We start from the raw sequence: 27,999 nt of genomic DNA, 5'->3' as shown, positions 1-27,999 counted from the left end.
CCAGCAAATCCGATCTCCGGTGAGGACTCTCTGTTAACACAGAAAGTAGCTAAGTGTGTGTGAAGGGCTGAGGGCATCAGATAGGGTCCGGGGTGGCCGCCCATGGTGCAGACTTTCTTTTGGGGATGACAGAAGTGTCCTGGAATCACGGCGTGGTGGCGGCTGGCAACTTTTGAATATATTCGACAACACGGCACACGCACAGTGCTGTATTTTTTAGTCCTAGAGGTTGTTACTTTTATAGCAATTGTGAATGGATAGAACCAGTCCCTGCTTTCCCAAATCCTTGAACAGTTCCTGCTGCACAGGTGCTCAGTGTTTAAGTGACAGATTACTTCTCTACATCAGGAAGTAGAAGGCTGCTCCTCCCTGGAAACATGCTTATCAGCGCAAGGCCCGCTGAACTGACCCCAGTCTGTATCCCCGCCGGACAAAGGGATCCGTCCTCGGCTGGGCTCTGCGTGTGCAGATCCGGAGATACAAAGAGGAAGCTAGACCCTGAGTCCAGAAAGATGAGAGCAGGTAGGGGGCCGGAGGAGCGCCCAGGAACCTTGAGGAAATGCTGGCTCAGAGCGGCCAAATCCAGGCCACGGGAGCGTCTACCTTCTTGTCAGGCGTTGGTAGAAGCCTCGGAGCAGGCGGCGGCCCCCAGGCTGACGTCACACGGAGGGCGCGTCGGCCCTGTCCTGCCTGCCTACTCAGTGTCACCTTGCCCCATCTTCCGCTCACTTGGCTTCGAGCACCTTCTGCCAGGGCCCTCACTTCACTGCTGGGCCTGCTCCGTGCCCTGCTCCGTGCCCATGCCCCCCATCTGCCCGGGCTGAGCTCGGGAGTCTCCCCGAGCCTGGACTAACCAGCCTGTCTCTCTCTCCCTGCCCAGGAAACGGAGGTGGAGCTGTACAATGAATTCCCTGAGCCCATCAAACTGGACAAGAACGACCGGGCCAAGGCCTCGGCAGAAAGCTGCAACTGCTGAAGTGGCGGAGAGCAGAGCACAGAGTCCTTCGCGAACCAAGAACACAAGTAGGCCTTCCACCATGAGCCCCTCTCCTCTCCACACAGTCATCTCTCACGTCCAGCTGCCAAAAGAACCCCAGACACAGTCTCCCCTGCACACATACACACACCCCTGACACAGACAGATCCACAGCCCAGGCCTGTGACGGCTCCATCGGGGTCCCTGCGTCAGCCCTCAGATGGCAGCAGGATGGGCCGGCTGTAGAAATCGTTCCGGTTTGGAGTCGGCCTCGGAGACTTCTTTTTGTCCACTGGAGAGAGAGAACTGTTTACAGTCAACCTGTGTCTAATTAGTTCTGGTTTTTTTAACTTGTCTTGTGGTCTTTTTACCCCCCCACCCCCCGACCCCCATGAAGGCTACCACTTGGGAAGGCGGGTGCCCTGCGCTTCATTACAGGCTCACACCCAGTCTGATCAGGCTGAGTTTTGTATGTATCTGTTAATGCTTGTTACTTTTAACTAATCAGATCTTTTTACAGTATCCATTTATTATGTAATGCTTCTTAGAAAAGAATCTTATAGTACATGTTAATATATGCAACCAATTAAAAATGTATAAATTAGTGTAAGAAATTCTTGGATTACGTGTTTAAGTCCTGAGATGCAGGCGTAGAGATGGAGGGTGAAGCCTGTCTGGATTGCAGAGTGTTTAGCCACTCAGATTTCAGAAATCCAGCTGGAGGCAGTATTCTGTACAGTAGACACGAGAATCATGTACGCCTTTTAATCAAAGACTTAGGAGCCAAAAAGCTTTTCATCTCTCCAGGGGGAAAACTGTCTAGTTCCCTTCTGTATCTAAATTTTTCCAAGAGGTTGATTTGCATTATACCATGGTGTGTGCAATGGAGAAACGGCTGTTTCAGAAATATAAAACTCTCATTTTTCTTTTTTTTCTCTGCTCCACACTTTGAAACTCCCTTATTAGATCAGCATCCACGTACAAGAGAGAAAGGAAAAGGAAAATCCTACCAGACCTGTCCTAGGGACTTTACCTTTGTTCTGGAAGGTGCTCCTTTCGGGGCTGTGGCATCCTTAGGTGAGCAGACCTTCTCTCCTTCTTCCCAGTACAACCCGCCATGCCTTCCCCGTGTCCTGGGTGTGGAGCCAGGCAGCTGTGCCCCAGGACCTGCCCCGCATTGTAGCTTGCTTCTCAGAGCACCTCCCTCTCTCCAGAGGCCTGCATTCTAGGGTGTGGGCCAAGTTCTTCTGTAAAGAGATGAACGTGATGCCAATAAAATGTAACAAGAACAAAGACCATCTGTCTTCGCCCTGTCTTTTTTCCCTCTTCCAGACTCGGGCTCAGGAGAGACCCTGTTAGCTAATCACTGCCATTGCTTTTTCTGGGCCCGCAGGACTCTGAGGCAGAAAGGCCTTCTCGTCTCCAGCCCTGCATACCTGCCCCTGGCTTTTGTCTTTTGCATTTTTAATCACAGTATTGGGGGGGGGGGACCCTGCATGGAGAGAGCATTGTCCCTTTAGAGGAGCAACCACGAGCTGCTGGGACCCATGGGACACCCCGCACAGCCTGTGAGTGTCACTCGGCCTTTGTGCTGTCTTGTTTTTTAACTGGTGTGGTTGCTAATGCTGTGATGGTCGACCATCACATAGTTCTGGATTTCTGATTTTTCACAGGACAGGAAGATCTGGCAGCACCAGCCCCATATTCCAACACAGATAAGCAACAGCCGGGACTGAGTAGATGCCACCCAGAGCCAACTGTACGACCTAGTCGTGTTTCCCGCAGCAGGACAGTGTAGGTTTTGCAGACGTAGCCTTTGGATTCTACTTGGGTCCACTTCTCAAGCCCCTCAGTCGTGTCTTTCCCCCGCTGCTCTTGGCCCGGACTTCACGTGTTAAAGTAGTGTCCTCGGGAGCTCACAGCCACAGTGCCGCCGTGGCCAGTGGGGCTTACCCCTGCTGCGGCCCCGCACCCTGGGCTGGGCTTGGTGGGTATGCTGTTTGGCCTCAAGAGGAGCGGAGTCCTTCCCAGCTGGCGGCCTCGTGCTGGGCCGTGCTGTGTGGACCAGGCTGCTGTTCTCAGAGCGGGTCCCTCTTGCCCTAACCCTGAACGTGACGTGGAAATGGACTTTGACCTCTGACCTCAGCCATGCCCTAAAACTGGTGACCATCCTTACACTGACCTGCTTGATTTTTGAAATGAGCCCGAACATAACCTTGTGGCCCTGATCCCAGCCGTAGCTAGCTGATTTGAAATTTGACTTTTAACCGACCTTGACTCTGTGCTCAGCTTCGTCTTGTCACTGACAATCATGCTAAACAACATGGTCCCCCTTGAAATGACCTTGAATCTGACCCTCCTCCTGACCCTGTCATATTCCAACTTTGAAGTTAACACTGAACCCTACCTCCCATGACAGCCTTACTCTCCAGCCTGAGACTAATCCACACCGTGTCCCGTCAATGGCTGGCTGACCTTGATCTCACCTTATCTACCTAAACTCTGTACGTACAGCTACACTTATCTAGATTTGGTTTCTCCACAGTAGGAAGTAAGGCTGAGATGGAACTCTGCACTAATAGAGCATCTTTTCCCATATTGCTAGTAACAAACAGCATCAGCACGTGCTTTTGAGGGAAACAGGTTTGCTCCAGCAAGCAGTAAGATTTGCTTCTGAGGAGCATGGGATTTGGAGTGTTTGCACTAATGCAGATTCTTTTCAGTAACACAGTTAAGTTCGTTTGAATTGGCTGTGCCTCCCGGTAAGAATGTGAATTGAGACGAATGTGTGCTGCTGTGTTTACATTCATGTCAGTTCGTTCTAACAAGAGGAAGTTACTTTTGAGAAGAATGGGAATGATTTGTCGCACGGATACAAATTCATCTCAGTAGTACTCCTCAGCTTGATGCAAACCCAGTCGCCCTGTGAATGTGCATGGCTGCGCTTGCGTCCAGCTCACTCCGACGAGCTGTAAGGAGTCTGGGACTAACGTTGTTGCACTGATGGGAGTTCTTATCAAAACCTCTATTCAGATTGGTCCTAATTCCTCCTACCTCTCAGTAAGAAAGTGCCTTTAGATGAAGGTGTGTTGCATTGCTTCCGTTCATGTTAGTTAACACTAACCAGCAGTAAGGTTTTATCCTTGAGAAGAATGCCTGAGGCTGAGCTTGTCCGTACATACCTAGTAGCACTAGTTAGAGCTGAACGTAGGTCCCTCACGGTTTACACTGACCTGCAGTGGTTGAGACTAAGCTGCTTATACTAACACGGATTCTCCCCGTTACCATTAATTACACTCACCCTAACTGGCTCAAGCTCTCGGCCAGAGCTTGCTGTTGAGGTGAAAGTATACTGCTAAGTATATTCACCTTGTTTCATGAATCCTGACCCAGATACACTCAGGTTGAACCTCTTGCCTTGTCACGACCCTAAAGATCTTCCTGGACCTCACATTGATGTTGGCACCTCTTTGCCTTCCAAATGACCTGACCACATGATGTCCTAATTTTAGGTTGACTTCCTACTTCACCTCAAACCAGATGTTTACCTTGAAACTGACCCTGAGCCTGACCCTGATGCAGTCTCTCACCCTATGGATATGTGTTCCTTGTGAATTGCCCTGATTTTTACCTTGTCCTGAACTTGACCCTGTGTCACACTTATGTTACAACCTTGGAATGACCCTCCTGATGCTGCACGTTAACCAAAGTCAGCGCTGAACTGGTCCTTGAATTGGATCATCTTCAAGTTGACCTTGAAATTGACCCTCACCCCTGGTCCAGATCATGCTGCAAATGTCTCACAGAGAAACTGACTTTAAACCTTGAACTTCTCAACTCCAATCTTGTCCTTCATACCGGGATGCTCCTGACCATAACCCCCTTGAAGCAACCTTGGGTAAGCTTTCAAATTAACATGGAACCTGAGCTTGATCCAGTGCTCTGTGCCCCGCTCTTTTCAGCTTGATCTTGAACTTCACCTTGAGCCTGTGCCCTGAAAATCACCTGGCCTCAAGCCTCCTTGAATTTCACATAAGAGCTTGACCTCACATCTGAAAGTGGCCCTGTACAACAACAACAACACAACCCAGTAGAAAAATGGGCAGAAGACCTTAATAGACATTTCTCCAAAGAAGACATACGGATGGCCTACAAGCACACGAAAAGATGCTCAGTATCACTAATTATTAGAGAAATGCAAATCAAAACTACTCGTACCAGTCAGAATGGCCATCATTAAGCAGTCCACAGGAATTCCCTGGTGGTCCAGTGATTAGGACGCCATGCTTCAACTGCAAGGGGAACAGGGGTTCAATCCCTGGTCGGGGAACTAAGATCCTGCATGTGTGGGGGCAAAAAAAAAATGAGAGCTGTTCTTTTAAAAAAAAAAGTCTAGGGCTTCCCTCCCTGGTGGCGCAGTGGTTGAGAGTCCGCCTGCCAATGCGGGGGACACGAGTTCATGGCCCGGTCCGTGAGGATCCCGCATGCCGCGGAGCGGCTGGGCCCGTGAGCCATGGCCGCTGAGCCTGCGCGTCCGGAGCCTGTGCTCCGCGACGGGAGAGGCCACAATAGTGAGAGGCCCGCGTACCGCAAAAAACACACACACACACACACACAAAAAGTCTACAGGTCACAAATGCTGGAGAGGGTGCAGAGAAAAGGGGACCCTCCTGCACTGTTCGTGGGAATGTAAGTTGGTGCAGCCACTATGAAGAACAGTATGGAGGTTCTTCAGAAAACTAAAAATCGAACTACCATATGAGCTGGCAATCCCACTCATGGGTGTATGTCCAGAGGAAACTCTTAATTCAAAAGGACACACGCACCCCTATGTTCACAACAGCCAAGACATGGAAACAACCTAAACATCCATCGACAGAGGAACGGATAAAGAAGACGTGGTACAGATACCCTGGAATACTACTCAGCCATGAAAAAGAACATTACGGGCCAGTATCTTTGAATATAGGTGCAAAAATTCCAAACAAAATACTAGCAAGCCGAATCCAATAGCACATAAAAAAGATCATACGCCACAATCCCAAGTCTGAATCCAAGTGGGATTTAACCCAAGTTCACAAGGATGGTGCTCAACATTTGCAAAGTCAATGTGATACATACCACATTAACAAAAGAAAACTCAAAATCCAAATGATCATCCCAATGATGCAGAAAAAGCAGAAACAAAATTCAGCATCCATTCATGATAAAACCTCTTACCAAATTAGAATAGAGGGAACACATCTCAACATAGTAAAAGCCATTTATGACAAACCCACAGCCAATATAATAATGGTGAAAACCTGAAAGCCTTCCCGCTAAAATCTGAAACAAGACAAGGATGCTCACTCTCACCACTTCAATTCAACATAGTATTGGAAGTCCTAGCCACAGCACTCAGACAAGGAAAAGAAAGGTTATGCAAACTGGAAAGGAAGAGGTACAGCTCATCATATACAGATGCTATGATATTACATATAGAAAACCCTGAAGACTCCACACAAAAATTACCAGATCTAGTAAATGAATTCAGCAAAGTAGCAGGATACAAGATTAACATTCAAAAATCAGCTGCAGGGACTTTACTGGTGGTCCAGTGGTTCAGACTCAACCCTTCGACTGCAGGGGCCATGGGTTCCATCCCTGATTGGGGAAGTTATGCATGCCACGAGGTGAGGCCAAACAAAACAAGACCAAAAAATCGGTTGCATTTCTTTACACTAACAATGAAATACCAGAAAGGGAATGGAAAAAACAACTTCTAAAACAGAACCAAACCCCCCCCCAAAATCCTAGGAATAAACCTGACCAAGGAGGTGAAAGACTTACACCCTGAGAACTACGAAACATTAATAAAGGAAATTAAAAAGGATACAAAGAAATGGAAAGATATCCCATGCTCTTAGATTGGAAGAATATTGCTAAGATGGCGATACTACCGAAAGTAATCTACAGATTTAATGCCATCCCTCTCAAAATTCCCAAGATATTTTTCACAGAAATAGAATAAATAATCCAAAACTTTATATGAAACCATAAAAGACCCGGAATTGCCAAACCAATCCTGAGGGAAAAAACAAAGCAGGAGGCATAACTCTCCTATACTTCAAACAATACTACAGAGCTACAGTAATCAAAACAGTGTTGTGGAGCTTCCCTGGTGGCGCAGTGGTTTGAGAGTCCACCTGCCGATGCAGGGGACACGGGTTCGTGCCCCGGTCGGGGAAGATCTCACATGCCGCGGAGCGGCTGGGCCTGTGAGCCATGGCTGCTGAGCCTGCGCGTCCGGAGCCTGTGCTCCACAACGGGAGAGGCCACAACAGTGAGAGGCCCGCGTACCACAAAAAAAAAAAAAAGTGTTTTATGGGTACAAAAACAGACATACGGATCAATGGAACAGAAAAGAGAGGCCAGAAATAAACCCACACACCTATGCTAAATTAATCTCTGACAAAGGAGACAAGAATATACAATGGAAAAACGACAGTCTCTTCTCTAAAGCAAGTGGTGTTGGGAAAGTTGGACAGCTGCATGTAAAGCAATTAAGTTAGACCACTCCCTCACACCACACACAAAAATAAACTCAACAGGGCTGAAAGACTTAAGACATGACACCATAAAACTGCTACAAGAGATCATACACAAAACATTCTCTGATGGGACTTCACTGGTGGCTCAGTGGTTAAGAATCCGCCTGCCAATGCAGGGGACATGGGTTCGAGCCCTGGTCTGGGAAGATCCCTCATGCCCTGGAGGACCCACCGCGTTGCACACTTGCCTTCTCCCTGTGTGTGTCAGTTGCACGTGCTGGCCAAGAAGCGTGTGACTGCCATCTGGTGCTGCCGGAGCCCTGGTGTGTGGCGGAACGAGGCAATGGAGGCGCTGCTCCACCAGGCGGGCTCAGTCTCCCGAGTTTCCTGACGTCTGGGGAGAAGCGAGCTCGCTGGCGGGAGTCCTGCCTCAGTTGGCACTGCAGGGCTAGAACTGCCCGTGTCGCTGGGCACTCGCCATTTTGCCGGAGCTCCAAGGAAAGGAGCCAGCGCTGGAAGTACGTTACCACTTAGGGTCTAGTCTAGCTCATGGGTGAACCTTGAGTCCCTACTTTAGGCCAGAGGGGAGGAAGGGTAAGGGCTGTAATAAACCCCTCGCTTTAGAGGAGGAAAGCCAACTGGCTGAACTGGGGTCTGCACGTGTATCTGTTGCTTCTACTTGGAGAAGCCAGCATGGCTGTTAGTTCAGAGAAGCACGCTGGGGCCTTCCCTGGCAGTCCAGTGGTTAAGACTTCCTCTTCCAAAGCAGGGAGGGGGTGCGGGTTCGATCCCTGGTGGGGGAGCTAAGATCCCACATGCCACACAGCCACAAAACCAAAACATGAAACAGAAGCAGTCTTGTACCAGATTCAATAAAGACTTTTAAAAAATGGTCCACATCAAAAAAAAAAAAAAAAAAAAAAGGACCCTGGTTCTCTCTCCAGTCAGCCCTCCACGCCTGGAAAGGACTGTTTGGGGGCTGTCTTGTCCAGGGGTTGTGGAAGGACAGGGAAACTGCCTGCCATCCCCCATTTCTGGCGCTGGGATAGGATCCTCCAACTCTGAGATCAACTCAGGTTACCCTGGGGATCATGAGAATCCTGTCAGGTCACTGATTCTCTGGCTATTCTCGCTGTAAAAACGGAAACTGCTAAAGCGTATAAAAAGGATTATACACTATGTCCAAGTGGAATTTATGCCTAGAATTCAAGGATGATTCAACATACTCAAGTCAATCGATACACGACATTTACAGGATGAAGACAAAAAAACATGATCTCCACTGATGCAGAAAAAGCATTTGAAAAAATTCAACTAGAAAGTTTCTGCAAAGGAAGCCATGAACACAATGAAAAGACAGCCTGCTGAATGGGATAAAATATTTGCAAATTATACAGCTGATAAACGCTTAATAACCAAAATATATTTAAAAACTCATACAATTCAAAAGCAAAAGAACAAACAATCCAATTTAAAAATGGTCAAAGGGGCTTCCCTGGTAGCGCAGTGGTTGAGAGCCCGCCTGCCGATGCAGGGGACACGGGTTCGTGCCCCGGTCCGGGAAGATCCCACATGCCGCGGCGCGGCTGGGCCCGTGAGCCATGGCCGCTGAGCCTGCGCGTCCGGAGCCTGTGCTCCGCAACGGGAGAGGCCACTACAGTGAGAGGCCCGCGTACCGCAAAAAATAAAAACAGGCAAAGGATCTGAAAAGACATTTTTCCAGAGGACACACACAGATGGCCATCGGGTACATGAAAAGATGCTCAACGTCACTACGTCGGGGAAACGAGGCAAGACCACGATGAGATACCACCTCACACGTGTCTGAATGGCTGTTTATCAAAGACAAGAAATAACAAGTGTTGCTGATGATGTAGAGAAAAGGGAGCCCTTGTGCACTGTTGGTGGGAGTGGAAGAGAGTATGCAGGTTCCTCAAAAATTAAAAACAGAATCATGCACCGCACGTTTGTGGGGAACCTGGAGCTGAACCGTCTGTAGACGAGCTGCTTCTGGGTCGGCCCTCGACACAGGGGTTTGTGAAAAAGTAAAACAAACAAATCAGTAAATTTAAAAAATAGAACTATCAATCCATCCAGCAATTCCACTGCTCAGTATTTATCTGAAGGAAGTGAAAACACAACTCGAAAGACAGCTGCACCCTCACGTTCACCGCAGCACTATTCACAACAGTCAAGACATGGAAACAACCTGAGTGTCCATCAACAGATAAACGGATAAAGAAGATGTGGTACACGGATGCAATGGACTCTTAGCCATAAGAAACGAAGGAAATCCTGACATTTATGTCATCGTGGATGGACTTCAGGGCATCAGGCTAAGCGAAGTAAGAGAAAGACAAATACGTATGATCTCCTTGATATGTGGAATCAAAAAATAAATAAATAAGCCAAACCCACGGACACAGAGAACAGACTGGAGGTTGCCAGAGCTGGCGGGGGTGGGGGGTGGGCGGTGGGCGGTGGGGGTGGGGGGTGAAATGGGTCAAGAGGGCCAGGCTTCCGGTTCCAACGTTGGTCCTGGGAATGTAACGTCCTGGATGGCGACCAGGGTTAATCATACTCGACTGCATATTTCAGAGTTGCTGAAACAAGCTGTCTTACCTGACGCGCGGCAAGCCACAAGCTGAGATACCGAGGTCGGCAAGCCGAGCGAGGAGACAGGAGAACAGACGCCCCGGCAGGCAAGGGGCCCGGGTGGTTTCGGGATAAGGAATAAGGAAGCAGGGCGGGGTCTTCGCGTGGGGGGCGTGGAGCAAAGTGATGGAAGAAGGGTGTGAGCCGGTGGAACTACACCCCCGGCCTCTGCGGGTTCAAAAGGCCGCCCCGGGGACAGCTGCGCAGGCCCAGTTGGAGGGCCGGTGGTCCTAACCGGTTTCAACCGGCTCAGCTCTAACCGGGTGCAGCTGACTCTGGGCTTCCGGACACTGTTAGGCTGCGTGGAGGACACGCAGGTCTTTTTGTAGCAACAATTAAAACCCCCTTGATGAGTCAAGGCAGGTTACAGGTGAAATGGATTTAACTAAGCAGTCCCTGCAGTTCCACTAAGAGCCTAGACCTTCCAAGTTCTCATCAGAAGAAAAAGAAACTTTGTAACGATGTATGGTGACGGATTTGACTACACTTCCTGTGGTGATCATTTCACAGTATATACAGATAGCGGTACACCTGAAACCAATGTCATGCTAGGTGTCAGTTATATCTCAGTGTTTAAAACTTCAACCCCTTTTTGTGAAACAAACACTGAGTAAACTAGCAATAGAAGGAAACTGCCTCAACATCATAAAACCCACATATGAAAACCCCACAGTCAACGTCATACTCCGCGGTTAAAGACTGAAAGCCTTTTCCCTAAGGTCAGGAACAAGACAAGGGTGCCCCCTTCCATCACCACGTTCCGCAGAGCACCGGCAGGTCTATCTAGGACACTTAGGGCAAAACAGAAATAAAAGGCCTCCAAATCGGAAGGGAAGACGTAAAAGTATCTTTGTTCACAGATGGCACAGTCTTATATGTAGAAAACCCTGAAGAGTCCACAATATAACTAGAGATGATAAACTACTGCAGCAACATCGCAGAATACAAAAATCAACACGCAAAAATCAGCTGCATTTCTGTACGCTAACGATAAACAACCCAAAAAATTAAGAAAATAATTCCATTTACGATAGCATCAAAATTAGTAAAATAGGGCTTCCCTGGTGGTGCAGCGGTTGAGAGTCCGCCTGCCGATGCAGGGGACGCGGGTTCGTGCCCCGGTCCGGGGAAGATCCCACACGCCGCGGAGCGGTTGGGCCCATGAGCCATGGCCACTGAGCCTGCGCGTCTGGAGCCTGTGCTCCGCAATGCAACAGGCCACAGCGGTACCGCAAAAATAAATAAATAAAAATGGTCAAAAGACTTGGATATCTGTCCAAAGAAGATACACAGGTGGCCAATAAGAACATGAAAAGATGCTCAATGTCAGTAGGCATTTGGGAAATGCAAATCAAAGCCACCTTACACCCAGTAGTATGCCTATTATTCAAAACAAAACAAAGGGACTTCCCTGGTGGTGCAGTGGTTAAGAATCCGCCTGCCAATGCAGGGGACACGGGTTCAAGTCCTGGTCCAGGAAGATCCCACATGCCCTGGAGCAACTAAGCCCGTGCGCCACAACTACTGAGCCTGTGCTCTAGAGCCCGCGAGCCACAACAACTGAAGCCCGCGCACCTAGAGCTCGTGCTCTGCAACAAGAGAAGCCTCCGCAATGAGAAGCCCGCGCACCGCAACCAAGAGTAGCCCCCACTCGCCACAACTAGAGAAAGCCCGCGCGCAGCAACGAAGACCCAACGCAACCAAAACAAAACAAAAGAAACAAACAAACCCAAAAAAACAGAAAATGAGTGTTACCAAGGATGTGGAGAAATTGGAACCTTTGTGCACATGGAAATAATGTAAAATGGTGTGCCTGTGTGGAAAATAGTTTGGTCATTCCTCAAAAATTTAAACATAGCGTTACCATATGAGCCAGCAATTCCACTCCTATGTATTTACCCAAAAGAATTGAAAGCTGGGACTCAGAGAGATGGTCGTATAGCAAGTTCACAGCAGCATTATTTGCAATAGCTATAAGGTGGAAACAACCCAAGCGTCCATCAACAGATGATGGGCAAACAAAATGTGGTTTATATAACGGAGTACCATTCAGCCACAAAACGGAACGAATTCTGAATAATGCTGCAACATGGATGAACCTTGAAGCCATTCTGCTAAGTAAAATAAGCCTGACATAGAAAAATAAATATTGTATGACTCCACTTAGATGAAGGCGCTAGAATAGGAAAAATCCTATCAACCGAAAATAGAATAGATGTTGTGGGCAGTAGGGGAACGGAGAGTTACTCTTTAGTTGGTACAGAGCTTCTGTTAGCAATGACGGAAGAGTTCTGGAAATGAACAGTGGTGATGGTTCACAACATTGTGAATAGATGTCATGACGCTGAACTGTACACTTAAAAACGGTTAAAATGGTAAAAAGTTTGTTACGTGCATTTCATTTTTGTTTTTAAAAAAGGGGGAAAAAGGAAACTGCCGAGCTAAAGAAGTCAAAGGCAGTGTCTGCAGCTCACGAAACCTGAAAAGAGGGCTCAGCCTCACAGAACCCCAGGGGCCCCTGCCTCTGCCCGCAAACATCCTCCATCCTCTGTGATGTCCCTGCGCGGGGTGCCCTTTCAGCAGGAGCGCCCGTGCGTGGGCAAAGCCACACCGCACACGAGACAGCTCGGCCAGCTCGACTTCTGCTGCCACTCCCCCGTGTATATAGAGAACACGAGCTTCTTCCAAGGTGTGGGAGGCCGCAGTGGTGTGGGGCTAATTTCTTTGGCCATCAAGCCCTAAAAGAGCCAGTGGGCAAGGCCTGCCAGCCCCACTACCTGAAGGAGGTGGAAGCGGAGGGGGCCAAAGAACACCCCGTCAGGCACCCCTCCCTCCCCCGAGAAAGGCCCCAGACTCAGATTGCCGCCCACCCCTCCCCCTTGGAGTGGCTCTCACCCACCTGGCATCCCGGAAGTTGGGAAGCCTGCCCCTGGACCACAGGGAGCCCCAGGGCTCACCTCCTCCCGCTGGGGGCAGGGCAGCGTTTCCACTGCCCCGAGGCAGGCATTCTTTCTCTGGTAATGCCCCCATCCCCCCCCCCCGAAATCCTAGTACCCGTCAATTATATCCCAATAACACTGGAAGAAAAAAATCCTCATGCCTGGGCTCTACCTTTGGCACTGTGGATTTCACTGTCCTGGGAGAAGGCGCTGGGAGTTTTTAGAGCTCACGAGGTGATCTGAGTGTGCAGCCAGGTTGAGAACCACTCTTCTGGATTGTGACCAGTCAGCAGAGGCCGTGGCCCAAGGCTCCTTAGGGAACTAGGAAAGGAGCCGGCGTCACCGTGGTCATCGTGTTCCAGTGTCCGTGGTCCTGCAAGATGACAGGTTGGCAGCAGACAAGTATTAGAGGGCACAGCAGTTGGTTTCTGCTTCTGTTTTGTACGTTTCTGGAAAGGGGAAGAGAGAAACCCCCTTCCCTTCTCAGTCAAGGCCTGAAGCCCGAGGAACTACCGTCACACGCCCCTCACTGTGCGCAGGAATCGTCCCCCTGGGAAGTCACACCTGGACCTGGAGGCGCCCAGGGCTCCCCGGAGCAACAGGGCCCCTGAGCTGCCCGCTGGGGCCCCAGAGCAGGGCGCTGGCTTATGCACAAGTGCACGTCGCTGGTCAGCACATAAACCATCCGGAAAGGGGCCAGGAACGAGGTGCAGATTTTCAGGGCTCAGTTTGGGAATCTCAGTACTGCGTGGATGCTGCTAGAAGCTGCCTTGGAAGCCAAGCTGCTGTGCTGCTCTTTCCACGCTGACCTCTAGGTCCAGGGGGTGGGAGGGGCTTTTGAGAAAGTCGTCTCACAAGTCTGGGGCCAAACTCAAAGCGGGAAGAGTGCACCCTGCGGCTGGCCTGGCACCTGGTGCTGAGAGGCCCAGAGACCCCCACCTCCCTCTCCATCTCCTTCTAGACTGGTTGCAGGATCAGTTTGGTAAAGAATCTTTGGGCAGCCCTTGCTCCTCAGGGAGAAGCAGGTGAGGGAGCTGGGCCAGGCAGGGTGCCACCCTGAGGAGCCCCCAGCCGGCCAGTAACACGGAGGGATCTCTGGGGCTCAGGCACATGCAAAGAACAGTGTCCAGGGGGTCTGCACACAGCAGGCTTAAGTGGAGTTTTCATAAGATCACGGGCAGACAGGGCTGAATCTGCGCTGAAGTCCAGGCTAGCAAGCCAGGCAGGCCAACCCTGAGCTGCAGACGTGCCTTGCCTTACTTCTTACAATTTTTTCTTTAATCTAAATTTTTTTTAAATTTTATTTATTTATTTATTTTTGGCTGTGTTGGGTCTTCGTTGCTGCGCATGGGCTTTCTCGGAGTTGCGGCAAGCAGGGGCTACTCTTCGTTGTGGTGCGCGGGCTTCTCATTGCGGCGGCTTCTCTCATGGCAGAACACGGGCTCTAGGCGTGTGGGCTTCAGTAGTTGCAGCACGTGGGCTCAGTAGTAGTGGCTCGCGGGCTCTAGAGCACTGGCTCAATAGTGGTGGCGCACGGGCTCAGCTGTTCCACGGCATGTGGGATCTTCCTGGGCCAGGGCTCGAACCCGTGTCCCCTGCACTGGCTGGCAGATTCTTAACCACTGTGCCACCAGGGAAGTCTTTTAATCTGAATTTTGAATAATGTTGAGAGAAGAAGAGATCATAGACTAAAAAATATCGTTTTGCCACTTGTCTTCAGAGTATTCTGCAGCCCGGGGCCTGCCTTCTACCTGGCATAGCAGCGGGGGCTGGGCTCATTGCCCCCTTATGGGCGCACCGTGCCCCTCAGGTCACCAGTCCCTCGCAAACCATCTCATTCATTGATATTTTCTACCTGGCCAGGTAGGCCTGTAAGTCTGTGAACCCCGGGACAGATAAAATTAATGCTTTTGTCTTCTGTTTTGGTTTGGACTTTTGTTTGTTTCCTGGGACAAAATTGGAATAGAAAAGCATCCCAGACAGGTGGAGAAGAAAGGCACAGAGCTGTGCAGTGTAGTGGTTCCACACAAGGACAGATCTCTGGTGGTTTACCATCAGGCAAATCTGCGAAGCTCTGGTCCCCAGTGTCCGGTGTCACCACAGGGGCTGGTGGCGTGGATTCCTGACATACAAAGGCCAGCAGGTGCCGACTGTACAGGCCTTGAAGGCAGCATCGGGAGTGGCCAGTGAGGACCAGTTAAAAGGTCACTCTGGAAGCCAGCTCTAGCGGTTGGTGCAGTGGCAGGTCAGGTGTGCACCAGCGGTCACTTGGCCATATCCCGGGAGAAGTCAGCTTTCAGGTTAGCCAGTCCTCTACTGGGGCTGTGGACATCTAAAAATCTGTGCAGGGTGCAGGCCTTGGGAGGAAACCATCAGTTGGTCTCCTTGGCGGGCGTAGATGTGGCCTAGGCTGTTCTCTGAGCCTACCAGGCAGAGGTCAAAGACCAAGGTCAGCTTTGCAGAGCTTCTGCCATAGCCTGTCTGGGATCTATGGGGGCAAGCAGTCCCCACAGCGGGACGCCTTCCCTGGTGGCTGCCCGGCGGCGTCAGGGGGAGTCTTGCAGCATCCTTCACAGAACCTCATCTCAGAGCCTCGTCCAGTGCAGCCCCGTGGGGAGTGACCAGAGGGATCTGTGCCCAGGGGACGAAGTCCTGGGGTCTGGCCTCGGTGCCACCCCAGGGAAACCTTAGCAAGGCCTCAGGAGGACCTGTGGCAGGAAAGCTCCAGTGCAGGTCCTGGACCAGCAACAGTACCCAGGGGTCCAAGCTCTCCAGGCTTTGGGTCAATTCCTTTTCCCAAACCTGCCCCAGCATCGACCCTTTGTTAAACGAGAGACACCCCCCCCCGCCACTTCCTGGGCCTGTCGAGAAGGGGGTCTGGGGGTCCCCGTGTTGACATGCGTCTCCGGGCTTGAGGATCCGCGCGTCTGGTCCCCGGAGCCGCGCAGCCGGTGGGCTGTTGGGAGGCTGGCAAGCGGTCTCCATGGAGACGGGGCGGGGCGCGCGCCCAACGCCCGCCGGCCGAGCGCAGTTACCCGCCGGGCAGTCCAGCCGCACGGGCGGGGCGGGAGGGAGGCGAGCGCGGAAGGGCCGGGGACGCGGGTGAGACCACGCGGCGCGCCCCTTAAGCCCGGAGGGGGACTTGGGCAGCCGAAAACGCAGAAGCTGGGCGCCGGCTCCCGCTCCCCCTGACGCAAAGACAAGCATCCTTCCCGAGCATCCGGGGGACCCTTTCCGCTCAGTCCCCTCCACAGCGATTGACCCCGGCCGTGGTCGTTACTCACCCTAAGGGTGAAGGCTGTCCTTCCCGAGAACTGTCCCCGCTCCCCACACAGAAAGCTGCCCCAAGGCCCCAACCTCTCTCCCGTTTGAAATGCTAGTTCCTCCACTGGAGCCAACTGCTCACTTCTCGAAGGCCTAGGGTCTGGGGGAGGGCAGGGGAAGGTGCTGTCTTGGACCTAACCCCCAGGCTCTCCAGGTGCGCAGTTTAATACCTTGGGCAGAAAAAACGGGCCGAATCTCTGTACTCCCTGTGGGGGCCCTTTCTCTGTCACTTATTCAAACAAATGTTTATTGAGCATCTACTGTATGCTAAGTACAGAGAATTCGGTGACCCACACACCAGACAAGCTGACTCCAGGTGGGGAGGAGAGACTAGGCTATAAATGCAAAAGCTCAAGTAGTGATAAGCACTTTAAAGAAAAACTTGTCAAAGTGATGGGGAAAGATGGGGGTGGGTGGCCCTACTTCAGACTGGGTGTTTAGGGAAGGCTTCCCTGAGGTGTTATTCACCTGACTGGCAAGAAGGAATAGGGCCTGAGAGTCCAAGGAGGAGGGAACAGCAGCACAAAGACACCGCGTGGGGTGGGCTGGCTGTCCAGGACAGGGACAGGAAGGCAAGCCGCATAAGGCCGTGGAGAGATGTCTGTATTTTATCTTAAGTGTGATGGAAAGCCGCCCGCGTGTTTGAGGGGTGGGCAGTATCTGATGGGGTCCAATGGGGGCTTTGAGAAAACCTTGGCCTCTGTGAAGATGTGGCAACAGGGAGATCCACTCTGAGGCTTTCTCAGTCTTCTGGGGCAGATGGCGCCTAACAGGCAGGTCCAGAGTGAGCTTAGATGCCTCAAGACTGCTTGGGCCTCCTCCGGCTGCCCTTCCGCCGTTCCCTGGCTCCGGGGCCTGGCCCGGATGGAAAGACTTCTGCGCCCAAACCAGGCTGGAGCTTGGCGAACACCTGTCCTCATCCTGGGACCTAGCCTTGGCCTTGCTGCCCCTCCCCCGGCCCTGGCTAACTGGACAGATGAAGTGTCAGGAAGGGCAAGAGCCCTGCACTAGGAATCAGACTCGGAGCGCAATCCAGTGGCACCGTGTGAGCCCTGCGTCTTCTCTGGACCTCAGCTTCTGCATGTAAGGTGGGGACAGGGCAGACAGGACACAAGACAGGGTCGAAGGGTCCTTCCCACTGGATCCATCGACGGTCCCAAAGCGTTCAGGAATTAATATCTGATTAGAGGGAAATAAAGTAAGGGAACTCATTTTTGGAGAGCCGTTTATGTCGAGCTCTAGACTAGGTGTTGGTTTGGTGGCTTTTGTTTCCCCCTTTCACAAATATAATTCTGAGTCCTGACGGACCTAACTCCTGAGTTTGAAGTTAGATTCCTTTCTAGATTCTCATCATTCAATGCTACACAAGACAGACAAGCTCTTGGGGGTGGGGGATAGATGCTAAAACAAAAGATACTTTAGCTACAGAAAACTTATGAGAAAAGGAACGAGGATGACAGGACTGAAGGAGCCGATGGAAGTCAAACCAAGGGTGGGAAGTGGGCTCTGGGAGGGAGGCCGCGGGGAGGGCAGGGGCGCCAGGACATAAGGTCTGAAGAGGTCAGCAGGCCCGAGTGCTGCAGGACGGTCGGGGAGCCCTGGAGGGTCCTGAGCGGGGAGGGCGGGGGCCCGGGCTGGGGGGTGGCAGCCCCCCCGGACAACGGCAGTTAGGCAGTGGAGTCCCAGCCTCTCAGGGCAGCTGTGTGAGTTGTTCTTGACCAGGAGAGAATGTCGGGATCACCAGTCACACTGACATGAGCGTCTGCGAGCCTCGCGGGCCCCGCGGGCTCTCGGCTCGGCCCTGGGACCGCGCAGACTCGCACTGGGACAGGAAGCCCGCCAGAGTTTGACTCCCATCTCATTCATTCAACGAATATTTATTGAGGACCTACTACGTGCCAGGCCTCATGCAGCACGGGTTGATCGGGTCCCTGGTCTCCTGGGGGTGGCAGGCACGAGAAAGCGAGAGGTGGTGTGAGACCAAGTGCCAGAAAGTGGGGTGGGGGGGCCGCCTTGAAATGAGGTAAACAGCAAATGCTCTGCCATCTCTTCCTGGCCAGGGGTCACCGGGGACCTTACCCAGTCTCTCCTGGGTCCCGGTTTTCCACCGCAGGCAGAAACGCAGCCCCGGCCGCATGGGATGGGTGGATGCCCAGCACCTGGGCCCAGGCTGCTCTCGCCCCCTGTAGGGCTTTGCGGGTCCCCCCCTCCCCGCCCTGGCCCCCACGGGAGCGTCTCCACAGCTGAGGCTGCTTGTAAGAAAGGAGATAAAGCCGAGATTCCCTTGTCGGCGCCTCTGCCCCGCAGGGCGACGCTGGAAGATGGTTTCTCTCTTTGTAGCGTTTTGTCCTGGTCGCCGGGGCCCCTCCCCAAATGGTCTCTCCATCGCAAACCCGCCCGGGCTCCTCGGGCCTCAAACCCCGGGCCTTCTGGAGAAGAGATGTCAAGCTCTACCACAGCCCCAGGCTGGAAGACAAGTCTGGCCTCGCCCACTGGGCCGGCTCCCTCCCCGGGGGCACTGGAGCGGGCAGCCTGGGTCCCAGGAGACCCCTGCCCTGCAGACAGGGGGGCCGGGAGCCCGCGTCTCCTGGGCCAGGAGAGTCGCCGGCTCCCCTGTCCTTGAAACAAGGGCCCAAACGCCATCCAACTCCACTGCTCCCCCCAGACCTGGCCCAGCCAGGCAGAGACCCCCGCAGGGGAGGCCCCTGGGGAGGCTGGGCTGGGCAGAGGCCGAAAGGAAGGGCAGGGGAAGGTGGGGACGGCAAAGCCAGGCTGTGAGGGGGGCAGGATGCCACGTCCCTTCACACCCCCAAAGGCTGGTGGCCGCGGCCCAGAAGAGATGGGGGGTCGGGAAGCCCTGAGGAGGCGGCCAGGTCACGGGGGCGGGGGGATGGCGGTGCCTGAAATGGGGCGGGAGGTGGGGACACACACAGGCCAGGCTGGGCGGAGTCACAGAAGCCGGGATGGGCGTTCATCGGGGACGCGGGTGCAGGGAGGAGGGGCGCTCGGAGGGCTGCACGGCCGCGGGGCAGCAAGGCTTAACCCGATTTATAACAGTGAATCTGGCGGCTAGTTCTGGGCTCGTGAACAAAGGACAGTCACGGAAACACCTTAGTAACAGCCCCGCCTGCCCCGCAGGAGGACACGACCAGACGGCTGGCGCTGCAGCCGTCAGGACAGGCGACCTGGACGCGGACCCGGTGTCCAGAGTCAGCGACACGCAGCCCTGTGCGCGCACAGCTCGCGAGCTGGGGCCAAGGGCGGAGGCTGTTTTCACTTCACATCCTTCTACTCCCGTTGGGTTTTATACCACAAATAACTTCACCAAGAAAAAACTACCCAGCACTTAAAGAAATGAAAGGAAAGAAAAGTAAAAGTCCTGGAGAAGGTCCCCAGCTCGGGCAGAAGCGGAAGAGGGAGGTGGTAGGACCCCTCCTGGAGCCGAGCCGCTGTTCACATCCCAGGGTACGGGCTCCACTCTCCACGCCGCGCCTCTGATCAGCACTGCAGGCCCGTCTCTAGGATGGGGTCCTTACTCGGCACCCACGGTCCTCAGTCCCCCGGAGTGGGGGCCTCCCTCACTCTGACCCTGACACACAGCGCCAGGCAGTGGCGGGTCCGGCCGAGGTCTGGCTCCTTCCACACTGAGTAGCACCTAAGTCCCTTCTTGACAACCTGCACGTTAAGGACAGCAGCACTTTGGGGGTGTCTGCAGAGGTGGTGGGCAGCCGGGGCCCCGGGGACAGGACAGGACGCGGTGGCAGCTCAGTCCCCCGTTCCACCTCCTCTAAGCGTCAGCATCTACTCGTCCGCTCCTTTGATCTCAGCCTCCCGCCTGGCGGTCCCGCCCCCGCCCCACCGCCGGCCCTGGGGGTGAGGGGCCAGAGGCCCTCACCACGTCCCCATTCAGGGCTTCACAATACACATTTGCATCTTAAAGGCAACCTCCCCACAGCCTCGTCTGGTGAATTCCCCTTTGTCTCCCCTTAAATACTGAAAAGCACTTAATGCCTCTTATTTACATTTCAAACCCCAAACTGGGCCCAGCCCAGGCTAAGGCTGGAGCCAACCTCGGTTTAAAACACCTTCTGGGGAGACAAACCCTTTGGCCTCTTAACTGTTACCCCAGCAGCCCAGCCACAGCCGACTGGGCCTTTCCTACAGCAGGCTGGCGACCCCACAGCCCTCTGGGCCTCCCCGCCCGGGGCTCCTGCCCAGGCTGTCAGAAACACTCCGAGGTGGAGGTGCCTCTGTTTGCCCTTTTGTGCGTGCACCCCTTATACAGATGGCAACACTGAGACCACCCGGGGCCCAGGCAGGTTGGTCACACAGGGAGTTTGCGGGAGGGGAGCTCCTGACTCCCAGAGTCCACCTTCCTGCTGCTGCGTTGCCAAGCAGGGTGTGCCTGGGGCTGGGGGCCGGCAAGGAGCAAGGCAGACCCAGCTACGCTCTCGGAGCCCCCCCAGAAATAGGCAAAGCAGAGTCAGATGATCGTTAAGTGCTAAGAAGAAAATAAAGCAGGGTAACGAGACAGGAATCCCAGAGAGGCGTCTTGGCCCGGCTGGCCTGGAGGCTGCACTGAATGGGTTCTGGGTGAAAGGAGCTAGCCACACAGCAGGTGCGAAGGCCCCAAGGTGGGAGCCCCTGGTGTGTGGGAGGAACAAAAAGCCTGGAGAGGGAGGGCGGCAAGCGCGGCGGCTGGGGGAGAAGTGCACACAGGCACCTATGGGTGGGGGGAGAGGGAAGAAGAGATGAGGAGGGGCCCATGCTTTCTGCACGTTTGGGGAGAAGCAGGATTGCAAGAGAAAATGGGGAGTTTTTGTTTCAGCGATGACACAGAAGAGACGCTTTTTAGACATCCCAGGGGAAGCGGTGGGCAGTTCCGGCGTCTGTTACTCGGGAGAGAGACAGAAATGGGCGTCACCAATGTATGGATGGTGTTTGGAGCCCCAGGACTGGAGGAGCCTGCCTAGGGAGAGTGCACCCGCCCAGAATATGCACCCCCGGCCCTGGGGAAGGGGTGGCCCTCTCCAACAGGCCCTGGCCAATTCCAGGTGCTCCTTTTCCCGTATTTTGGCATTTTCCCATTGGCCACGTGAGGCCTTCCCCACCTGTGACGTCCTTAGAAGGATGGCAGGGGGCTACCCGCGCGCGTTCGGTTCAAGAGGCATCCCTGAAGGCCTAGCGTCCTGGAGAACTGGGTAAAGCTACTAACTGCCACCCAGGCCTCCGTGTCCTCACTTGTATAATGAGGTCACTGGGAGGAAATCGCCCCCCTGCTCACTCCCAAAGCCTAGAATTAGTCTCCCTGAGCCCTGGGCCCCAGGCAGCAACGCGCCTCTGGGCAGGCCAAGGAGCCCAGCAGGGCCGGTGTGGACTCTCGAGCCGTGTCTGCTGCGTCCTCCCTGTGGACTGCCCTGCCTGCATGTGTCCATTCCCTGCTTTGATTCCTTCTCTCCTCCAGTTACGGCCAGGCCTCCCCCAGGGCAAGGGAGCCTCCCAGCACCCTTCACTGAACTGTTACTCAGGCCCTGCACCCTCTGCCCACTCCCCCCAACCCACCCCGGTCAAATCTTCAGATTTTTAAAAGGGAAATCTGAAATCTGGACTGCATTTTTACTGAAATCGCCTGATTTTTAAATCCTGGAAGTAATTTAGGTCTTGGTAAAACACCAGGCGAAACAGGCAGGGTCCAGGCAAAGGGTCTCAGAAGCTGGCTCTGAGGGTCAAGCAGCTTCCTGAGGGAGCTGCACTGGACAGACCGGCCCTTCTTTCTTGAAACTCTCTCCTCCTCGGCTTCCAGGACACCAGCCACGCCTGGCCGTCCCTTCCCCTCTGACCGTTCCTTCTGTCTCCAACGGGCAGCCTCCCTCTCCGGCCAGCCCCACGTCCTTCCTTCCCCTCCGATGACCCGGGGAGACAGCCCTCACCCCGCCTGCTACTGCAACCGGCTCCAGATTCACATTTCCAGCGACCTGGCCCCCTCCACGGCGATGGCTGGGCAGGTTTCAGTCGGGGGTCCTTCTGGGCTATCACCCTCTGCTCTCCCTTTGACCTTTCAGAGACCCAAGCTGGAGCCCCTCGTGCCAGTCGCCCGGGGACCCTGGGCCAGCTCTCTCGTGGGCGCCCCTGCTCCCACTCGACCTCAGTGCGCCCTGGTCCTCCTGGGAGGGCCGCCACGCCCACCCCCAGCACACCCACCCTCTGCTCACTCCCAGGGCTTCTGCTCCCAGGCAGACCCCTCGGGGGCACGGGGTCTACACCTCGCTGCTTCTCACCCTGCACACATCTTCGGAACCCGAGGTCTTTGCTCAAGCCATGCAGTATGTGCAAGCTCCTTGCCACTGCGCCCCATTCCTCCCAAGGCTCAGCTCTCACAGACCCGTGTGTCCCCCCCCCCCACGTTAGGAACTTCGGATGGTCTTTCGTCACCTGGGCTGGGCTCGCTAAGCGGCCCTCCTCCCTGGGAGAGGGTCTTGGCCTTCTCTGCAGGAGCCCGGGCTAAGATCCATCTTCCCTCTCCTACGGGCTGTACTCTCTGCCCCCTTTTGTGGCTCAAGCCCCTGACCCCCCGCAAACACCCCACCAGCCTCAATTTCCTTCTCCCCTGGGGCTTATTCCCCAGCTTGTCGGAAAGCAAATGGGGGCCGGACAAGCGCTGTGACAGGGGGAAGCACAGACCGCTCAGGGGGCCTGCTGGGTCAGAAGGCCCGAAACGCACCCCGCTTTTTTGGCTTTCACGGCCTGCACCTCTTCTCACCCCTGGAGCTCCAGTCCAACCCCCACCCCGTCCCACCCCCTCTCCTCCATGCTCGGGCCTCAGGGACTGTTTATCCTGCCGTGGCCGTGGCCGCGGCCGCAGGATCCGGGCCTAAATCACTCACCCCAAAGGGATCCGCCCTCCTCCCGGAGCGTCTCCCCGTGGCCTCAGCTCCCCAAGTGGGGGCTCCTTTGGCTTCAAGAAAGATGGTCCAGCGCCTCCTCCGCACCCCCAATACTGGACCCAGCGGCAGGGCCACCAGATTTGCACAAGCCTCCGCGTGGTACCCGGAGAGGGAGCCCCCGCTCTCAACTGCGCTCCCCACACGGGAGGGGGAGGGGTGTGGCCCGGAACGAGGAGCAACTCCCCTCCCCCATCCTCTCCGGGAAACCGTCCGGAGTCCGCGGCCTTCCCCTCTCTCCCAGCCGGAGCCGCCATTTGGCTTTGGGGGGAATGATGGAGGCTGCTCACCCACCATAAAATGGGGCGCTGTAGCATCTGCGGCGGGGGCGGGGGCGGGGCGGGCGGGCGGGGGGGACGGCGGCTAGGAAATGTCCCCAGAGAAGCACCTGCGGTCTTCTCCGCCGCCTCCCGCGTCCTGCCCAGCCCCCGAGGCGTAAGGAGACCCCGGGCGCGCAGGGGAGGGCGCCAGCATCCGCTCTCCTCTTGCACTCTGGCGGAGACCCCCCTCGAAGCCGTCCCGGCTCCCTCCACACTGCCCTAGCCGACCGCGTGAGGGCGTGCCCTGTGTTAGTTCGAACAAATTAAAGCGCGTCTAGCGGGCAGGCCAGGGCCCCCCCGGACGCGGTCTGGCCTTGGGGGCCCGTGGACCACTCTTGGCTGACTGCCGCCGAGCTCCGGGCCGCGGAGCCTCCCCGGGGTCCCGCGCTATTCGGCCCTAAACGGGGTGCCCCCCTCCTCTCGCGCTCCCGCAGCCTAGGGTGCGCCCCTCCGTTCCCCTCTGCCGAGCCCTCCCTGGGCGCGGGCCGCCTCTCCGCCACGCCGCAGGCTCGGGCCCTGTCCGGGGCGCACAGCGGCGGGCGCGGCGGCGCCGGGGAGGCGCGGTCTGGGAAGCCAGCGGCCGGGGAAGGGGCTCCAAGAAGCACAAGTTGGCGCTGGCCCCGGACCAGGCTGTTGTTGTTCTCAACGTGGTCCGCCGTAGAGCCATAAAAGCGGAGCGGGGCGCCCTCCTCGCCAGAGCCCAGCGCGCACGCCGAACGAGCTTTGGCGGAGGCGGCGACGCTCGTGAGGCCGACTAAACCCGCTCCGAGACGGTCCCCGCTCCGGCTACCTCGCGTCGGACTCCTGCGCTCCGGCCGACCCCGCGCCGGCCCCGGCTCGGGACCCCCGCTTCGGCCGGCCCGGCCCCCACCCCAGCCCTGCCGCCCGGCCCCAGGCACGGCCGCGGCCGCTCCCGCCTGGAGCCGCCGCGCGCCCCCAGCCCCCCGGCGCCCCCGCGGCCCCTCGCCTTTCTCTTCCCGGCGCGGCCCCCGGGCTTCCGCGCCCCGCCCGCCACCAACCCGCTCGCCACCATGTCTGTGGAGCTGGAGGAGGCCCTGCCGCTAACGACCGCCGAGGGGGCGGCCAAGAAGGCGGCCAAGGCCGGCGGCTCAACCTCGCTGTCCCCATCCAAAAAAAGGAAGAATAGCAAGAAGAAGAACCAACCAGGAAAATACAGCCAGCTGGTGGTGGAGACCATCCGCCGACTGGGCGAGCGCAACGGCTCGTCGCTGGCCAAGATCTACGCGGAGGCCAAGAAGGTGGCATGGTTCGACCAGCAAAACGGGCGCACCTACCTCAAGTATTCCATCAAGGCGCTGGTGCAGAACGATACGCTGCTGCAGGTGAAGGGCACCGGCGCCAACGGTTCCTTCAAGCTCAACCGCAAGAAGCTGGAGGGCGGCGGGGAGCGGCGCGGAGCCCCGGCGCCCGCCTCCGCCCCGGCGCCTGCTGCGCATAAGGCCAAGAAGGCGGCCCCGAGCGCGGCCCCTGCGCGGCGCGCGGACAAGAAGCCCGCCAAGGGCCCGCAGCCCGAGAAGCGCTCGCACAAGAAGGGTGCCGCCTCCAAGAAGGACAAAGGCAGCAAGGCCAAGAAGGCGGCAGCCGCGGGCGGCAAGAAGGTGAAGAAGGCGGCCAAGCCCAGCGTGCCCAAAGTGCCCAAGGGCCGCAAGTGAACGCGGGGCCCCGGCGCCCGCTTTTCCACCCCGACTGCACGTAGGTTTTGCGCGGGGCACCGGCCCGGGCCGCCGTGCGCGCTCCGACTTCAGGGGACCCGGGCCCGCACTGGCCTGCCCATCCCCCGCGTGGGAGCGTTTTTTTGTTTGCTTTAGATTTTTGAAACGGCCCTGGCGATGCTCCTATTGGCTCTCGCCCTTGGCAACGGGTGTCGCCTTGGTTACCGGGCTCCGAAGGCCGCGCCGCGCCTGCGCGCGAGGACGCGACGGCCGCTCAGTCCTTCCCGCCCCCGCCCTGCCTCTTAACGGGCGCGCGCCGAGCAATCGCGCGGGGCGCGGGGCCGCGCGGCGCTCTTTTTTCTCGTCGCCGTTTTTGGGGCACAATAAATTGGGCACAATAAATTGTTTAAACCTTTGAACCGCTCTTGTTTTCTTACGAGTGGAGTAGGGTTGGGCGCGGCCGCCTCGGGGCTTGGGCTGGATGGGGGGCGGGTCCCCAGCATCCCGGATCCATTAGAGGTGCAGGTCCGGAGCCCAGCATGAGCGGGGGCCGGTTGGTCCCCGAAGGAGGTGCGGAGTTTATCTTGGTAGATGGGCAGTTGGGTCCACCGCCTGGGGGGTGGGGGAGCGGGGGCTTTGCGGGGTCTGCGGGTTAGAGACCTTCACGTCTCACAAGGTCACCGCACGCTGGGCCTTCACAGAGCTTACTGACTGCGAATTCAGTGAGGCTTCGTGTTACTGTGACAGGGACAGTGGAGCCAGGTTTTGGTTCACTCACCACTAACAGGTGTGGTCTGAGCAAGGCTCTGACCCTCCTGGAGCTTGTAAGTTACTCTGGAGTGCACACGGGACCCAGGGTTACAGACAAATTGGCAGGAATGACCCTCAACCCTGGGACGCCCTCCCACCCTTCGTGTCCATCATATGGAATAGTTGTGCCTCTAGTTGAGTACTAGACTTGAGGCCTATTCTGACATTTGCTCCTATGAAGGGACAACCCTGCAAAACAGGGAGAGCCCTGGAGCAGTGGAAAGCCAGACAGCATTCTAGGGTAGTGCATATGCACAGACCAGGCTGAGCAAGTAGGTGAGAGAGCTTCAGGGGATCTCCCCTGGAGAAGAGGCCCTGGCCAGCAAGTGACCCTGACCATGGCCTGGCAGCCACTACCCTCCTCTGGCACACAGGCTGGGTAACGGGGCAGACCCTTCCCACATTGGGCAAGTGGCCAGCCAGTCCCGCTTCAAGTCTCTCTCCACCCTGCTGCAGGCTCTCCCCACTGCTTCCTGCCGCAGGGAACTGCAGGGCCAGCTGCCAATGTGTTATTGCCCTGCCCTGGCCTGGGCCCAGGGCACACAGCAGCGGGCCAAACCAGCACAGGTGCCTGCCCTGCCCACGCTTCCAGTGTGGGAGAAGTGGGGAGACAGAAGTCACAGGGGTACCACATCATTGCCCTCAAGGCAGAAGCTCGGAGAGAGAGACTTGAGAGCCAGATGGGGCCCTGATCTGGTTGGCATTAAGGCAAAGGCTGTTTTCAGTTCTTGGGAACTCCACCCACCTTGTCAGCCCATGTCCTGGCCACTTACTGATCAGTAACAGCTTCATCTACTTTGCAGTTTTGATTTTGAGGCAGTGTGCCCAGTGCCCTGCTGCAGGGCCACCGTGCCAGCCTCGGCCGGTCCTAAGCTGCCTGCAGAGCCAAGCAATAGGCCACCAGCAGCTAGCAGCAGTGAGAGGCCGCAGCCTCCCCAGGGCTCTGGGGGATGGCGCTCCTGACCAGCTAAACGGGAGCCCTCCCATTCCACACCCTCTTTCCCTAAACCAGAAACCCAAGCCCAGATGCCACCTGGGCTCACCCCAGTTGTCCAAGTCAGCATCTGAGGCTGGGGCCTGGGGCTTGGGTTTCTGACCCTCTCCTAGGTTGCCCTGAGGTTCAGAGAGGGTTGGAAGGGCTGCAGGAACCTGGGCATGTGGACACTGCTCCTTCCTGCCCAACCCTTTACGCTGAGCCACCTCCCCTTCCCAGAGTCCTCCCTGACCAAAGCTCCACCCCTACTGACTCTCTATCCTTTGAAGACATCCCGTGAGCTCCAAGGCCCCAAAGCGCCCTTCAGGTTGGCCTTATGCCACACTGTCCTTCCAGGTTTCCCACTGAAATCCGCCCTTCACTGCTCACACCACCTGGCTCTTCCAGCAGCCTCTGGCCCTGATGCTGCCTCCCACACCCTTGTCACCACCGCCCCCCTCCATTCTTTGAAGTCTTAGCCTCTGGCTTCTTGTCCACACCAAGGCCTATCTTCTCCAGGTAGCATCTCTCATTCTTCTGATAATAAAAAGCACTTTAATTTTCTTCTGGAGACAAACCGCTCCCCTACTCTCAGGCCACATGGCTCTGGGGGGTCTGACCCTACCAGTCCCAGGGATGGTTGCGTGACCAAAGACCTGGCTGTTGGGTGTTTAGTCTGTTCCTTGGCTGCAATGATTGGAGAAACTGGTTCTTGACCCCAGTGAGTTCAATGAGTCAATCCTGAGACTTCATGGAACTAGTGAGAAAGAGGTGCTCTCTCGCCCAGGATCACTAAGGGTAGGGACACTGGGGCCAGAGCTGCCAGTGGCCATCTTTGTCAACACATAGGGAAAACCC

The 27,999-nt window shown here is 55.6% G+C and overlaps 2 protein-coding genes and 1 long non-coding RNA gene across 8 annotated transcripts in view; 2 read left to right on the top strand and 1 right to left on the bottom strand.

Annotated features, from left to right (window-relative positions):
- The window catches only part of RAB7A (RAB7A, member RAS oncogene family), a 69,948-nt gene extending 67,679 nt beyond the window's left edge, over nt 1-2,269 (top strand). For all 5 annotated transcript variants that reach the window (XM_022562532.2, XM_089919820.1, XM_022562533.3 and 2 more), the window contains one exon: nt 881-2,269. In XM_022562532.2, the coding sequence (XP_022418240.1) occupies nt 881-976 (96 nt within the window). In that variant the 3' untranslated portion in view covers nt 977-2,269. The remainder of the gene's footprint in view (nt 1-880) is intronic.
- On the bottom strand, nt 1,897-23,601 carry LOC111168802 (uncharacterized). 2 transcript variants are annotated; one of them, XR_016394776.1, is made up of 3 exons: nt 13,273-23,601; nt 5,195-5,314; nt 1,897-2,223 (listed from the first exon to the last, which is right to left on the bottom strand). It is a non-coding gene; the product is annotated as an uncharacterized LOC111168802 (long non-coding RNA). The 2 variants fall into 2 exon arrangements; XR_016394775.1 differs by lacking the exon at nt 5,195-5,314.
- A 786-nt stretch (nt 23,602-24,387) lies between these two features.
- On the top strand, nt 24,388-25,777 carry H1-10 (H1.10 linker histone). The gene has a single exon (XM_022562562.2). It carries the CDS (start codon nt 24,717-24,719, stop codon nt 25,356-25,358), a length of 642 nt encoding a protein of 213 aa, XP_022418270.1. The 5' UTR covers nt 24,388-24,716; the 3' UTR covers nt 25,359-25,777.
- The last annotated feature ends 2,222 nt before the right edge of the window (nt 25,778-27,999 follow it).

The sequence above is a fragment of the Delphinapterus leucas genome, chromosome 10 (genome assembly GCF_059928025.1).
Source record: "Delphinapterus leucas isolate spDelLeu-1000000601 "Yukka" chromosome 10, BTC_Dleu_Yukka2, whole genome shotgun sequence".
In the NCBI taxonomy this organism is placed as follows: Eukaryota; Metazoa; Chordata; class Mammalia; order Artiodactyla; family Monodontidae; genus Delphinapterus; species Delphinapterus leucas.
This window is presented reverse-complemented; position numbering and strand designations above follow the sequence as displayed.